This window comes from Morchella sextelata, assembly GCF_020137385.1.
Source record: "Morchella sextelata strain SCLS chromosome Unknown scls_16, whole genome shotgun sequence".
Lineage (NCBI taxonomy): Eukaryota > Fungi > Ascomycota > Pezizomycetes > Pezizales > Morchellaceae > Morchella > Morchella sextelata.
This window is the reverse complement of record NW_025408631.1, coordinates 285,465-298,328: the sequence shown is the minus strand read 5'-3', so window position 1 is coordinate 298,328 and position 12,864 is coordinate 285,465. Positions and strand designations below refer to the sequence as shown.

The 12,864-nt window shown below is 46.3% G+C and overlaps 2 protein-coding genes across 2 annotated transcripts; one reads left to right on the top strand and one right to left on the bottom strand.

Annotated features, from left to right (window-relative positions):
* Nucleotides 1-1,518: 1,518 nt before the first annotated feature.
* Nucleotides 1,519-6,148, bottom strand: H6S33_003791 (uncharacterized protein; the record flags this gene model as incomplete). The annotated part of the gene is made up of 7 exons (XM_044835547.1): nucleotides 1,519-2,961; nucleotides 3,014-3,492; nucleotides 3,542-4,094; nucleotides 4,150-4,425; nucleotides 4,480-5,612; nucleotides 5,673-5,979; nucleotides 6,050-6,148. 7 exons carry the CDS (start codon nucleotides 6,146-6,148, stop codon nucleotides 1,519-1,521), a joined length of 4,290 nt encoding a protein of 1,429 aa, XP_044691325.1.
* A 609-nt stretch (nucleotides 6,149-6,757) lies between these two features.
* On the top strand, nucleotides 6,758-8,358 carry H6S33_003790 (uncharacterized protein; the record flags this gene model as incomplete). Its single annotated transcript, XM_044835546.1, has 6 exons — nucleotides 6,758-6,788; nucleotides 6,851-6,910; nucleotides 6,973-7,024; nucleotides 7,077-7,130; nucleotides 7,182-8,126; nucleotides 8,184-8,358. 6 exons carry the CDS (start codon nucleotides 6,758-6,760, stop codon nucleotides 8,356-8,358), a joined length of 1,317 nt encoding a protein of 438 aa, XP_044691324.1.
* Between the last annotated feature and the right edge of the window lie 4,506 nt (nucleotides 8,359-12,864).

The following is a 12,864-nucleotide window of genomic DNA, read 5'->3' as shown; positions in this document are numbered from 1 at the left end:
CTTGAAGATTGATGGTTATTCGATGGATTGTTTGAGTGGGCAGTTTAAGAAATCGACTCGAGGGATGGATGTAGTTTTTGTTGTATATGTGGTATGTGGACGTAGAATGATACTGCAACGTTGTCTGTAATCGCAAGTGCTAGCTGCCTGGACTAATAGAAAGAGAGTAGACAATCCCGATTGATCAACAAGCAAAAAAACCGTAAGAAGAGAAACAAAAAAAATCGACTGAAAACCCTTGGGGGCCTGCTTATGTAGATATACATGTAGAGAGTCCACATCTCAGGCGGACAGGGAGGGGCGCACACAAACATGCCCCCTCAAAGCAGGGGACATCCCTTCCCTGGATCGCTTGCCACAGGGAACACCGCGCGTTCACCGCAACTTCCTATTTACCGTTTCTGAAACACCACCGAAGGGGGCGATTGGGCAGGTATGACCATAGTATGTACTCTTTCGTAGAGGTATTTATCCGGGGGAGGAGGGGGGGGTAAGGCAACAGAGGGACCTAATCTGCAGCCCACCTAGGTATCTTTTCCGGATCCCCGCCTCTAACTCGTATCGTAGCCGCTGAGAACAGCCAGAATATGTGCTAGAATCAAGCTGCGAACAAACCAGATCGAGAAGCACGATCCCGAGAATTAACAGAGAAAGTAAAACCCGAAAACAAAAAAACAGGATTGCAGAGTCCGGCATTCTGAACCTACATGTTGCCTGTCAGCTACCTAGTCTCCCCTCAACACTCTGTTCGCGCCCCCTCCTAGCTACATGTACTTGGCTGGTACATGGTCACTCATGTTGTTGCAAGTTTCACGATCATTGATTGCCTCAATCCCATCCCTCGACATCCCTGTCTGCTAGCCGTCATCCGTTTATGTAGGTACGTAGAGTACATCGTGTAGGGCACTCTACTCTGCTCTAGTCCAGGACCCTGCATACGCGTCCTACTAACTGTCGACCAATACTTCTTCTCCGTGGGAGGGCGACCGCTACAAATGCACTCAACTCACTCCGTCAAAGATCAGCCTCGTAAAAGAAGGTTTCAAGAACATGCAGTGGTGTTTCGCTACCACCATTCGTTCACAGCCCCGCGCAGTCATCTCATCTCAGCTTTCTGAAGCTCTGCATTGCTAGTCTATCCAGAGAACGGAGCGGAGTACCTACATGTATGCAGGGCATAGTACCTTTCGTAAGCAAGCAAGGAATCCCTGCACATTATTACTCCAGCCAGGACCCTGGTCGCGAAGTTATCATTTGCCGTATTACGCGGCTAAGTCAACGAGTCGAGTGATGTGGTATGAAGATTCCCTATGCACGTACAAATGTAGTAGCACTAGCCATAGAGCTGGCAACTACAAAAATCATTTTTCATTTAATCTGGGATATAATGCCTATATGAATTTCGCCCTTAATACGCCCAAAATTATTCCCATTAATTAGGTAATTACACCATATTAATTAGGAAGAATATTTGGCCGCATTAGAGGCTCGTTTTCGCTATATAGGTACATCTAGCTACTACTGCGGTTCTCCAACCGGAACTGGCATCGTACTCCTGTTCCCCGCATTTCCTCTATCGCCCCTATCACCTCTTCCTCTTCCCCTCCCTCCCCTCCCCCTTCCTCTGGGTCCTCCTCCTCCTCCTCCTCCTCCGCGGGCGTTCAATGCAGCCGGCGGTGGAACATTATTATAGGTTCCCCTACCAGCCTGAGGTTGCCCGTCCTGCTCATCTTTTCCGCCTTGCTGACCGCGATGTTGGAAGCCTTGTTGTCCATTAGAACCGTTTGGCTGAGGCTGGTTTTGTTGTTGCGGCCTTTGCATGATAACTGGGGGACCGCCCCGCATAGTCATACTTGTTGGTCCCCTCGGAGATCCTCCGTGGCCGCCTCTACCACTGACTCCATCGGGAGTGTGGTTGCCACTGCGGTTGCCACGGCCCCCGCGGCCTCCGCGGCTGTTTCCGCCTCCTTGAACAGCACTACTGAATGAGCCCATCAATTGCCCTGGAACCTGTGCTGGTTTGAGGCCTTCTGTGGGGAGAATACGGCCGTTGGAGTTGGATGCGAGTGCAGAGATGGGCTCGGGTATAGGAGTGGGGTTCTTTTCAGCGCTGGCCTTTGAAAAGGCGATAAGCTGACGGTTTGTTAAGTTCAGCACGGATGAAGTGGGTACTGTCATCCCGCGGAAGGGGGAGCACCGTTCACCCAGAGTGGTGCCGGACATAAAAGTAGCATCGAAAACAACATCTAGTAGCATGGCTCTGGAAGTGCGTGTCAATCCAACAACGGTACCACGGGTTGCAATCGGGACCTTTCCAGAGTCTTGAACATAGACTACACGGTCACCAATGGCGAACCATTGGTTTTGAAGCATGTGTTCTGCGTCGCTAGGCTTAAGAAGAGCCCTTCTGGGAACATTATAAATGCGTTTGAAATCACCTTCCTGGTTGGCGGCGAGGTATGCATCAGCTGCTTGTTCAATCTCCTTAACAACTTCCGGCTCCAGCTGTTGCGCTTCTAGCGGGACCTTCTCAAAGGATCTTGTTTGGATAGTCTTCAACCAGTCAATAATCTCCTTGACTTTTGCTTTGCTCTCAGAGGGGTCAAAGAAGTCGGTATCAGTGTATATATCCCCATGGGGATTTTTCATCACCCCTTGGAAGAAAGCTGGAAATTTCCCTATATATTCTCGGAGGAGGTCAATTGCCTTCGTCGAAAATTCCCATCCTGATTCTCCGCGGCGGGAGTATCCAAGTACTTTAAGCTTTTTAGCTTCAAATTTGAGGTTGAGGCCAAGGTTGCAGCGTTGATCATCGACTGTAACAGAGAACGATGACGTGATTTTACTCAGAACAAGAGGGTTGAGGCCAAGCTGGCGGGCAACGGTGTAGGAAGGAAGGTAGCGAGTTGTATGTTCCGCCTTGAGCGCGATTTGTTGGCCGAAATCGGGCTCTTTTCCTTTCTGGTATACGTTAATAACTATTATCTTATCATAGGGATCTTTTGGTCTTTACCATAATATAAATCCAAATGTCAACTTTGTTCTCTGGATGATGTCTAAAAACCTCTAACGGCCTTCCAAAATTGAATTCTCCCAAGAAAAAGGCTCTTGAACCCTCCGGGAACTCTTCAGTAATCGGAAGGGGTTTTTTTTCTATGAACCTCGTATCTTCATTCACAACCTCGTCCACAACTGCCTGCGCAGCGTAATCTGTCTCGATCCCGGGGACTACTGCATACTCCTTGACCATAGCACCATCCTCGGTTCTCTTCAGCCCCTTGAGGATACTGGTATGAACGACTACTTCAACTGGGCCAATAATAATGCCCATTCGCTTACTATAGGCGTTCTCCATTCTCTCTGCTTTTTTCTTCCATGCCTCGATTTCATACGGGCCATGAGGAATAGGCATGATTTGGCCATCCGAGAGTTGGTACTTGAATAACTCATCTGAAATTGCAGTGACCTTGGCCTCCTGCAAAAATGGATATCCTGAAATATCATTAATAAGATTCGTCAAAGATTGCAAGATAGTACATACCAACAAATACTTTCTTGCCCAGTTTTTGCTTCGCAGCCTCCAACTTCCCACCCTCATACGCGTTCTCCAACCTCAATACCATACTCTCATTCCTGCTATCTTGCTGGAAAACATTGACTCCGTGAAACTCCAAATTCGCGGTATGTTTTAAAACCTTCAAACTTGGGAACCCAGCAAGTGATTCCAGTCCGATGTTGGCGCCCTCACATAATCCCACAATAATATCCAAACCATCCAGCGTAGGTAGTTCAAATACATTGAGCACGCAGCGACAATGCGGGATATCTGGAAAGATGCCGGGCATGCTACTCGGGTACAACTCATCAATACTTGGAGAATAGGAGAACTTCAGTGTAATACCGAAGCTGTTACGCTCCTTCTCACGTGCGGTTAGTCTATGTTCTACACTTCGCATAGCGGGAATGAGGCGGGTTTCGTCAATGAAAGGGATCTTGACGACAGCCTCCCATTCCATTTTTTTGCCGTTCATATCAAGCTCAAAATCACGAGGGTAGAAATCGATGATGGGCGATTTCTCATCGGTCATCAACAGCTAGAGAGCGAACTATGTTAGTTCAATTTACTGAGGACAATGGAATGTCTCTTACATGATAGGCCTCTGGTACAATTGATTTTGATCTGTCGGGAAGAACCCCCATCAATTGTTCATAAGGTTTGAACGGTTTTCCGAGCTTAAAATTCAGGTTTGCGCCAAGTCCTCTATGAATATCGGAAATCTTTGGAGAATAGTGGTAGCGGTAGAACCACGGCCAAGATGCTACACCTCTGTAATAGTAGTAAAGCACCCACTGCAGACCTTCGATGTAATTCTCTGTCAAATCTCTCATCTCTTTTTTGTCTTCAAGACCAAAGCCAAGTTTTTCCTGAAATACAATTTTAGTTATTTTAGGGATAATGGGGAAGCTATATGTACTCACCTTGTAATAATCATCCTTCCACTTATAAAACAAAGCGTCATATTTCTTCTGCATCACCTCCTTCGCGTCATCTGTCGATACATCTACTACCGATGCTTTGTCATATGTCTTAAATACTCTTAAAAGAGCAATTTGACCTTCCTCCTCTTCGTCATCAGACTCTTCTTCGTTGGGGTAGTGGCTTAACTGCAGGTGTAATTCCTGCTGCTCGTTTTCGACTCTTTCACACTTCAACCTTAATGATGCAGCAAGTTCCTCCACAAACTTCCTATCAGCTGCAGAATAGTTTGCAGGGACATTGAACACCTTCGGGCCCTTCCCCTTCCGCTTATTTTCGAGCCATTTCTTAATCTTTTTATACATATCCTTTTGTTCAGTCGTAATGACAAGCTTCCCTTTTTTCTGTTTCTTGGACTGTTCAAGTGCTTCCAGGTGACCTCTTTGCTTACCCTTTAGCCAGTTCGCATCAGAAACCTCCGCTTCAAAAAAGTCTTTTTCGTACACCGAAAGCTCCTGCAACAGCAGCGACAACCGCTCCAAATTAATGACGCCATGCTCGTTGATGTATCCAGTGCTCTTCTTTAAGATCTCTTTATAAACCTTGAATTGAAGGGCAAGTGCGCCTTCGTTGATGTGTAGATTAGGTAAGTTGGGCAAAAAATCGTTGCCAACGAAAAATGCTAGTAGAATGAAATCATCTATGATCCGCTCCATATCATACGGGAAACTCAAAACGCCTGGTTCTTTTAACTCCTGGAATTCGTGTTCGAGGTATTCGCGAACAACGCTGAGATGCATTAGGAAGAAATTCTGATGCTCGAGTTCCTTCGACTTTGCCTTGGTCCGGCCGAAGGTTACTTCTTCTCTGAGAAGACAGAAATGAGGATCATGGGACAAGAGCCCCAACATGATGAGATCCGCATCGAGCCCGTATAAACAGTGACGAACGTTTGGGTTATAGTCAGGTTGCGCCTTTGCCAGGCGGATGTACTCCATAATCTTATGTTCTCCTTCTCCGGGAACCTCATGACCAGAGAGGATTACATCCACACATTGCCAGTCGATATCTTCCGATACCTTTTTGCTAATAAAATATTTAAGTTGTGTAGTCAGCCGGGCCATAAACTCGGTACCTATGACATCGTTAGCCGCGGAGCTCGAAGAGCCTTATGATTATTAACCCCGCCACTAACCTGGGGTAATGCAGTTGCTATCAAAGGCAGCCTCCTTGGGCATCTCTACTCCTTCGTTGATTGCCTTAAGTCTCGCATTTTCTGCGTCCAAAGCTGTTCTGAACCGTCGGGCACGTTGCTGATTCATCTTCGCACGAGGGGCAACCCCATCAATGGCCATGAAGAATACCTTCTTGGGCTTAATTTTTACGAACAAATGCTCGATATAGTTGAAGATGGCAATGAACATCTTCTCCTCTGTCATACGGAATGTCGGACTATCGGAGTCACTGTGCGTACAGTTGTGGATAATACCGTTCATATCCAACTATTGCCACCAAGCGCAAATTAGCGTTAAGCTCGACCATCTCGCAAAGCAAAGGGAGCTTATTTCATACGTAAAGACAGTCAAACTCAGGAATACGATTCTCAGCAATAAGCTGAGATATCGTAGGATAGCGCTCAGACATCCATCTGAAGAACTTTGGAACACCCATCGTGAGAATATAGATGGTGCGAAAAGGCAATAGTAGCTAAAACAAAGCAGGTGTGAAGTGGCGGACGGGTGGTGAACTATAATCCCTCCTTCCCTAGAAAAGATAACAAAGAAACAGAGCAAATTCAAGAAAAAAAGCAGTAGCGAACTCAGATCCCAAAGAGTTATGGTACACCGTCGGAGGCGTGTTATTTGAGTCACTGAGTGTATGTATGTAGGTATTCGTGACGTTGCGTTTCTTCGGAGGAGCAAACAGTCTCGCCGCACACTGCCACATGATCTATCAAAAAAGTGAGCTACTTGAAATCAGGCATAAATGTATAAGATATACTTGAACATAAATCTCCCGTATCTTTATTTTGATTCAGAGGCTATCTATTCAATAAACGAGGTAATCCATGTATTTTCTAGTAGATTGCCATTTCAGGCTACGTCTGGGTGATTCTTCGTGCAACCAACTGAGAGACGCGACGTGAATTCCAAAACTTACTTGCCTTCCTGGCCCTCGCGCTCAACCTCACCATCATCGCATTAACAACGCAAGACGATTACTCGACTTTCGAGCCACGACCCGTAACGAAGATACGACTACTATATACCCATTTCCAACATGTCGGCAAACATGGATGAAGATATCGACAGTACGCTCACTTGTCCTCAAAGCTCAACATTTAGCAATTTGGCTAACGTTTATGGACACTAGTGGACCCTACACTCCGTGATACAGAGGAACAGATTGTAGTAGACAAGATCATCAACGAGGGTAGGCTCTTACATTTATGGTACTATTATACTGCGGGGACTGATCTTACATGCGCACGATAGAGTACAAGATCTGGAAGAAGAATGCCCCATTTCTCTACGACCTGATCCTGAGGTTTGTTCGAATCCAAACACGAACACCGAGCACAGCTATTAACCTACTATAGTTCAGCGCTTGAATGGCCAACACTGACTACTCAATGGTTCCCCGATAAACAGACGTAAGAACCCCCCGCACAATTAACAAAAATAGTTCTGACAGCTCTTTATAGACACCCGGGCAAGAACTACTCTACTCATCGTCTCCTCATCGGTACCCATACATCTGGCAATGATACAAACTACCTCCAAATCGCCGAAGTCCAACTCCCCAACCCAGTTCCAGCTCCAGGTCAAGACCCAAGTCGGTACGATGAGGATAAAGAAGAAATCGGTGGTTACGGTGGTGGCGCCGAATGTCGCCTCCACATCCAGCAAAAAATGGTTCACGAGGGTGAAGTTAACAAGGCTCGATACATGCCCCAAAAGCCCGACCTTATTGCAACTATGTGCGCCGATGGAAAGGTGTTGATATTTGACAAGACAAAGCACCCATTGATGCCTGCAAATACCCGGACATGTCTCCCACAAATGACGCTCATTGGGCATGAGAGAGAAGGTTACGGTCTGAACTGGAATCCCCACAAAGAGGGGCATCTTATCACTGGTTCCGAAGACGCAACAGTGAGGCTATGGGATACGACTAGCTATACCAAAACCAACACCCAACTCTCCCCCGTCCACGTATACACACATCACTCTGCGATTGTAAATGACGTTTCTTATCACCCTTGCCATGATGCTCTCTTTGGTTCAGTATCGGACGACCACACACTCCAAATTGTTGATGTTCGCTCGCCAGATACCACTTCCGCGGCCCACAAAGTTGTTGCACATACGGATGCTGTCAACTGTATTGCTTTCAACCCAGCATCAGACTATGTTGTCGCTACTGCATCTGCCGACAAGACTGTTGCGCTATGGGATCTCCGGAGCTTGAAGCTCAAGCTCCACAGTTTGGCGGGTCATAACGCGGAAGTGAACGGACTGAGCTGGCATCCACATGAGGAACCTATTCTGGCGTCTAGCAGCGCTGATCGGCGCATCTGTTTCTGGGACTTGGCGAGAATTGGGGAAGAGCAAAGTGCTGAAGACGCCGAGGATGGTCCCCCAGAATTGTATGTTCAATCGCCTACCAAGAGTCTTTATTGATATTCTAACAAGTTGTTATTCAGGTTATTTATGCACGGAGGCCACACCAACCGTGTTTCAGACTTCGCTTGGAACCCCAATGACCCATGGGTTATGGTCTCGGCGGCTGAGGACAATCTCATTCAATGCTGGAAAGTGTCGAATGCGATTGTTGGCAAGGATCAAGACGATATTGCTGCAGATGAGCTAGAGGCGTAGATTTAAAGAGCGCTTTGACTAGTGATGGAATTAATTCTGAGAACACGGGAAGGATATGGGTTCTCCTTTTCTCTTTAGCTTCTGTATTTTATGACATTAAACTTTTTGCGATGGTGGGTACAAAATATGGGGGATTGCTGTTTCTGTAGGCCATAATGAATACCCGGAAAACAGAGTAAAACAGTAACCTCAGAAATTATGTTCATGAGATCTCACTCAAGCTTGGTCTGATGTGTCGGGCCCCCCACGGATGAAGCTTTCCCCCCACAGATACCCTAATGTGGTTTAGACGCGCAATACCTACTACATGTAGCTATGGTGCATTGAGTGTCGTCGCTTTAGAGCCCATAGCTTCACGTCAGGATCACTCGCATGGGGGTCTCGCAATATAAATGACATTGGTACAACAGCGCTCCCGAAAGTGTAGGTACAAGAAATATATATAAATTAAAACCTCCCCGCGCTGCGCAAGTACTACATACTCGTGGTGCGTGGCCTTGTTTCGGCGTCCTGACCATAGCAACAATTGCAAGGCTCGGAATTAATTCCCACGGGGGGTGAATACGTGCAGGTGCTATGTAGCTGTAGAGGACGTACGTATTCTTCGCAATCAAACAAGCACCGGCGTCCGGAGATTCGTGCAGAGCCTCGTTTCAGAAGTCTCTAAACAAGGCTCAATATATTCTAAAGAAGCAAATAATTATTGTGTAAGTATTATTTTGTTTTTTTGGCGGGGGTGGTGGTGGGTATGCTACCTACTCGGGACGATATTCTCAGTTGAGTTGAGTGAGGTTCGGTAAAAGCCGATTTGTGGAGTCGGTAGTCTGCAGAACCCATGTTTGGTTACATCAAGTCCACCACACCCACACAGGTGTCCGCCACGGCGTCCTCAAACAAGGCAGCACTGCACAGGATCACAAGAATGCACTCGCTGCCTACAATTATCATTCCACTTTTCTCGCCTGTAAAGTCATATGCAACCCCACAGTCGTTGAGTAGAGCACATAAATTGTACCAGCATACATGTATGTACAATAATACATACACGCCATCCATCTTCAGGGCTCAGCACTTGGGGGAACCTTAAGCTTGTATTTTCATTATTTGTGCTATTGATTGCTTGATGCCTTACTCGTTACCGAGTGAAACGACGTGGAGTGATTCACGGGGATCATCCGACGAACCCCTATCCACGCTCGTTCTCTGCCCTTTTTGGTTCAGGAACCGCCAAAGCATGCCAGGGCAGGGTAGTATATTCACCTAACCCACACCCACATTACAAATGGATACCTCCTACCTATATGTACTTTACAGATGCATCCTAACGTGAGATTTCATTCCCTTGTTTCCTCGCCCCAGTGGGCACATGTATCTTATCTACTGGCTGGCTATATACACAATTAATGCTGGCTGGCTGGCTGAGTCCATTTCGCCGCGTTGGTTGCTTGTATTTACATAACATCCCTCCAAATGTCCACCATGGATTCTTCCGGAAGAAAGCCCCAAATGTCAGCTCACCACCCGCACCATTTCGGATGTTGTTCGCGTGCTCTCCTCACGCTAGATGTCCACTCACACAGGCTGTAACCCCCTATGTACCCCAGAATACGCCGCGCGTGAGGACTCAAACGCTGAAAATCACTTTGAAATCCCTCCCCTGTGATTCGCTAGTGTTGCAAAGATCCTTTTTCTATAATCTGATCTTTAGATATGAAGACGAGCTTGCTGTGAGCTTAACAGGAGCTGTGGGAACACTTAAAGGCAACACAGCTCCTAAACTCTTTCATCCTTCTCCACCTCCCCACAAAAACCAAACAAATCTCATCTATTTACTCGTCAATTGCTCTTAGTGCAGCTTTTCTGACCTCTGAATAAATACATTCCCAGCAACTCACTCTCTACCAAACAATAAAAGATGTCGCTTCCATTCCAGACTGTGCGCATGTTCTCCAAGCGCGCTTCCACTTCCTCAACTTCTCCTAAGGCCTTTGTCATGTATGGCTATATCGTCGTAAGTTTCCATTTAATTCCTGCTCCTTTTATCTCCTTTTATCTCTGCTACTACTCCATGTAGCTTCCTACTCTTTATTCAAAGCTTGCCCGAGCTCTATCTGAGCTTTACCGCTGCGGTTGCTACCTCCCTTCACTCTGCCCACCCATGCTAACAATCTCTCTCGTTTCCAGGCTGGCCTCACTCTGCCATTCGCCATTCCCGCTTCCAGGAGGAATAGTCTCGATGGGTTAGTTCTCGCTGAACCTTTAAACAGCTACTCATCCTCCGAGCTTCTTACTGACATCTCCACTGTAGTGCCCATAACGACAAGAAAGAGCTTAGTCTCCACCACTGTTGCCGTTAAGCTTCCTCCACCGCTGCCATACCCGCATATTTCCAAACATCTATTAGAATATGGGTCCCGACACTGCATCATCTCGTCGGTTCTATCTTTTCCTATTTGTTTCGTTGATAATTAATCCTGGGATGTCTTATTTGCTGGTTCGGTTGGTTGCTTGCTTGGGTACGGAGTATTTGTGGATTCCTTGCTTGCTTTCTGTTGATCGTGGGGCGCTCTTATCACTGGCCATGGCGTTTTATTTTATTTTTCTTTACTGGACGACTTCTGTCTCCCGTAAGCTCCTATTTCTTTTTTTTTCGATGGGTAGATGCTGTAACTGTTAACTGTTGTGCTGTTCCGAAGCTTTAACCAAGCTCAGGAGAGTTGTATCCTTATATTTCTTTTCTTTTTCTGTATGAAAGTTCCGGGGCTCTTGAGCAGGGAGGAGAGCTGGGTTGTATTTTTTTCTTTACCCTCTATTATTTCTAGGTTTTACCCCTGTAAAGTGTCAAAAACAATCTGGATAAGATAGTGTAGTCGTTTGACTCGATAGATAGATGAACTAATACCTTTTTCTTGCTGAACTCATTTCTCCAGGTCATAGTCACACACACATAGGTTGTAATAAAGTTAGGCAGCCGCGCGCAGGGCGAGTAGGTATGCGTAAATAAGTTGTTGACCAGATCGACACGATTCAAGCCCCCAAAACTCGGGGCAACAAGCTCCTATATCTGGTTGAGCTCTACACACCCCACCGTTCGGCAATCCACGAGCCGCCTCGCATGTCGGATAGACGGGACAACTTTCATCCGCCGTCGCGGGCGGGGGGGAGGGTGTGAGACGGGTGGTGGGCCCAGACCGTAGCGTGGCCTCGTTACTTTACACCCCTGGTTTGTAAGAAGCTTGGTATCAAAACGAGGTCTGGAGCTAGTGTTTTCGCTGATGCTGACATTGCGAAGCTCTCGTTGTGGGGAAATCCTCAGGATGCTATGATCTTCAGCATCTTATATGGTGAGTCAACATTCCAAAAAGAGAAGGAGGAGCGTAATATCTCGTACGGTATGGTTAGTCAACATTCCGAAGCAATGAAGCTGATCAAGATTTCTTGTACGCTCAACGGTTGCGATCAACCATCGTGCGATTATTCAAGATATGTTTCTTGCCGTATAGCCATCTGTATAGTGGGTTTGGATATTCCGGAGTCCGGGTTTTTTTTCTTCTCGTGTTTCAACACGAACGCTATTTCAAAGCCTGAGGATTCTATTTGCCGGAGGGGTTTACAGATGTTACAAGGGTGGTGATGATGGCGGATATCGACGGTTGATCACATATCATTTATTTGGGTTTGGGGCGATCTGTGGAGCTCGAAACTCTGGTTTATATGGTTTGCAAATCAAAGCAACGGTAGCTTACATAGTTGTGTGTTCTGTTTCTAAAGAGCCGATTCGAGAATCGTCTTAATCGTGTGATCCGAACTTACTGCCCTTTTGTAGGACAGTATCCAATGCCATTGCGTGAAAATAAAGTGTACATGTAGGTAGTATTATCGCGGCTTACAGCTTTCTCAAAAGCAAATAAACATATAAACGCCAATTATAGGGCAACCAGAGACTAGAATACGAATTGATAGATGTTTGCCAGAAGATGTCCAAAGAATCTAACAAAGATTCCTAGGGATACCGTGTCATACTATCAATCACAAGTTGTCACTCGACCAAGTCATTACAAACTTTCGGGCTCTAGGCATTTTCCAAGAAGGGGTTTACTCGGCCGAAGCTTGATCCGTTACCAATAGATGCTCAATGTACTGCTCGATCCCAAATCGTATGTATACTATTATAGTGGGGTCCTCGGAGGACGCTCGTATTCAGAGTACCATCCCGGTATATCGGACGAAATGCTCGTGATCATGGAAAAACGTGACTATCACGGGGAAAAACTAAATCTTCGGCCGATAGGGAAAAAAAGGCACTAAGAATCTCGGGAAAAACAAAAGAAACTGCTGATCAGCGACATTCGCATTGACCCTAAGTGCAATCATCTCAGCCGCAATATGGCTTCTTTCTAGGGTGGGGAAAATAAAAATAGTTATACACTTTTTGAAAAGTTCAGCATGTCTAAATTGTAAAGGGCATAGGTATGGATGTGAGTATAAGTATTCGCAACTTCCGCC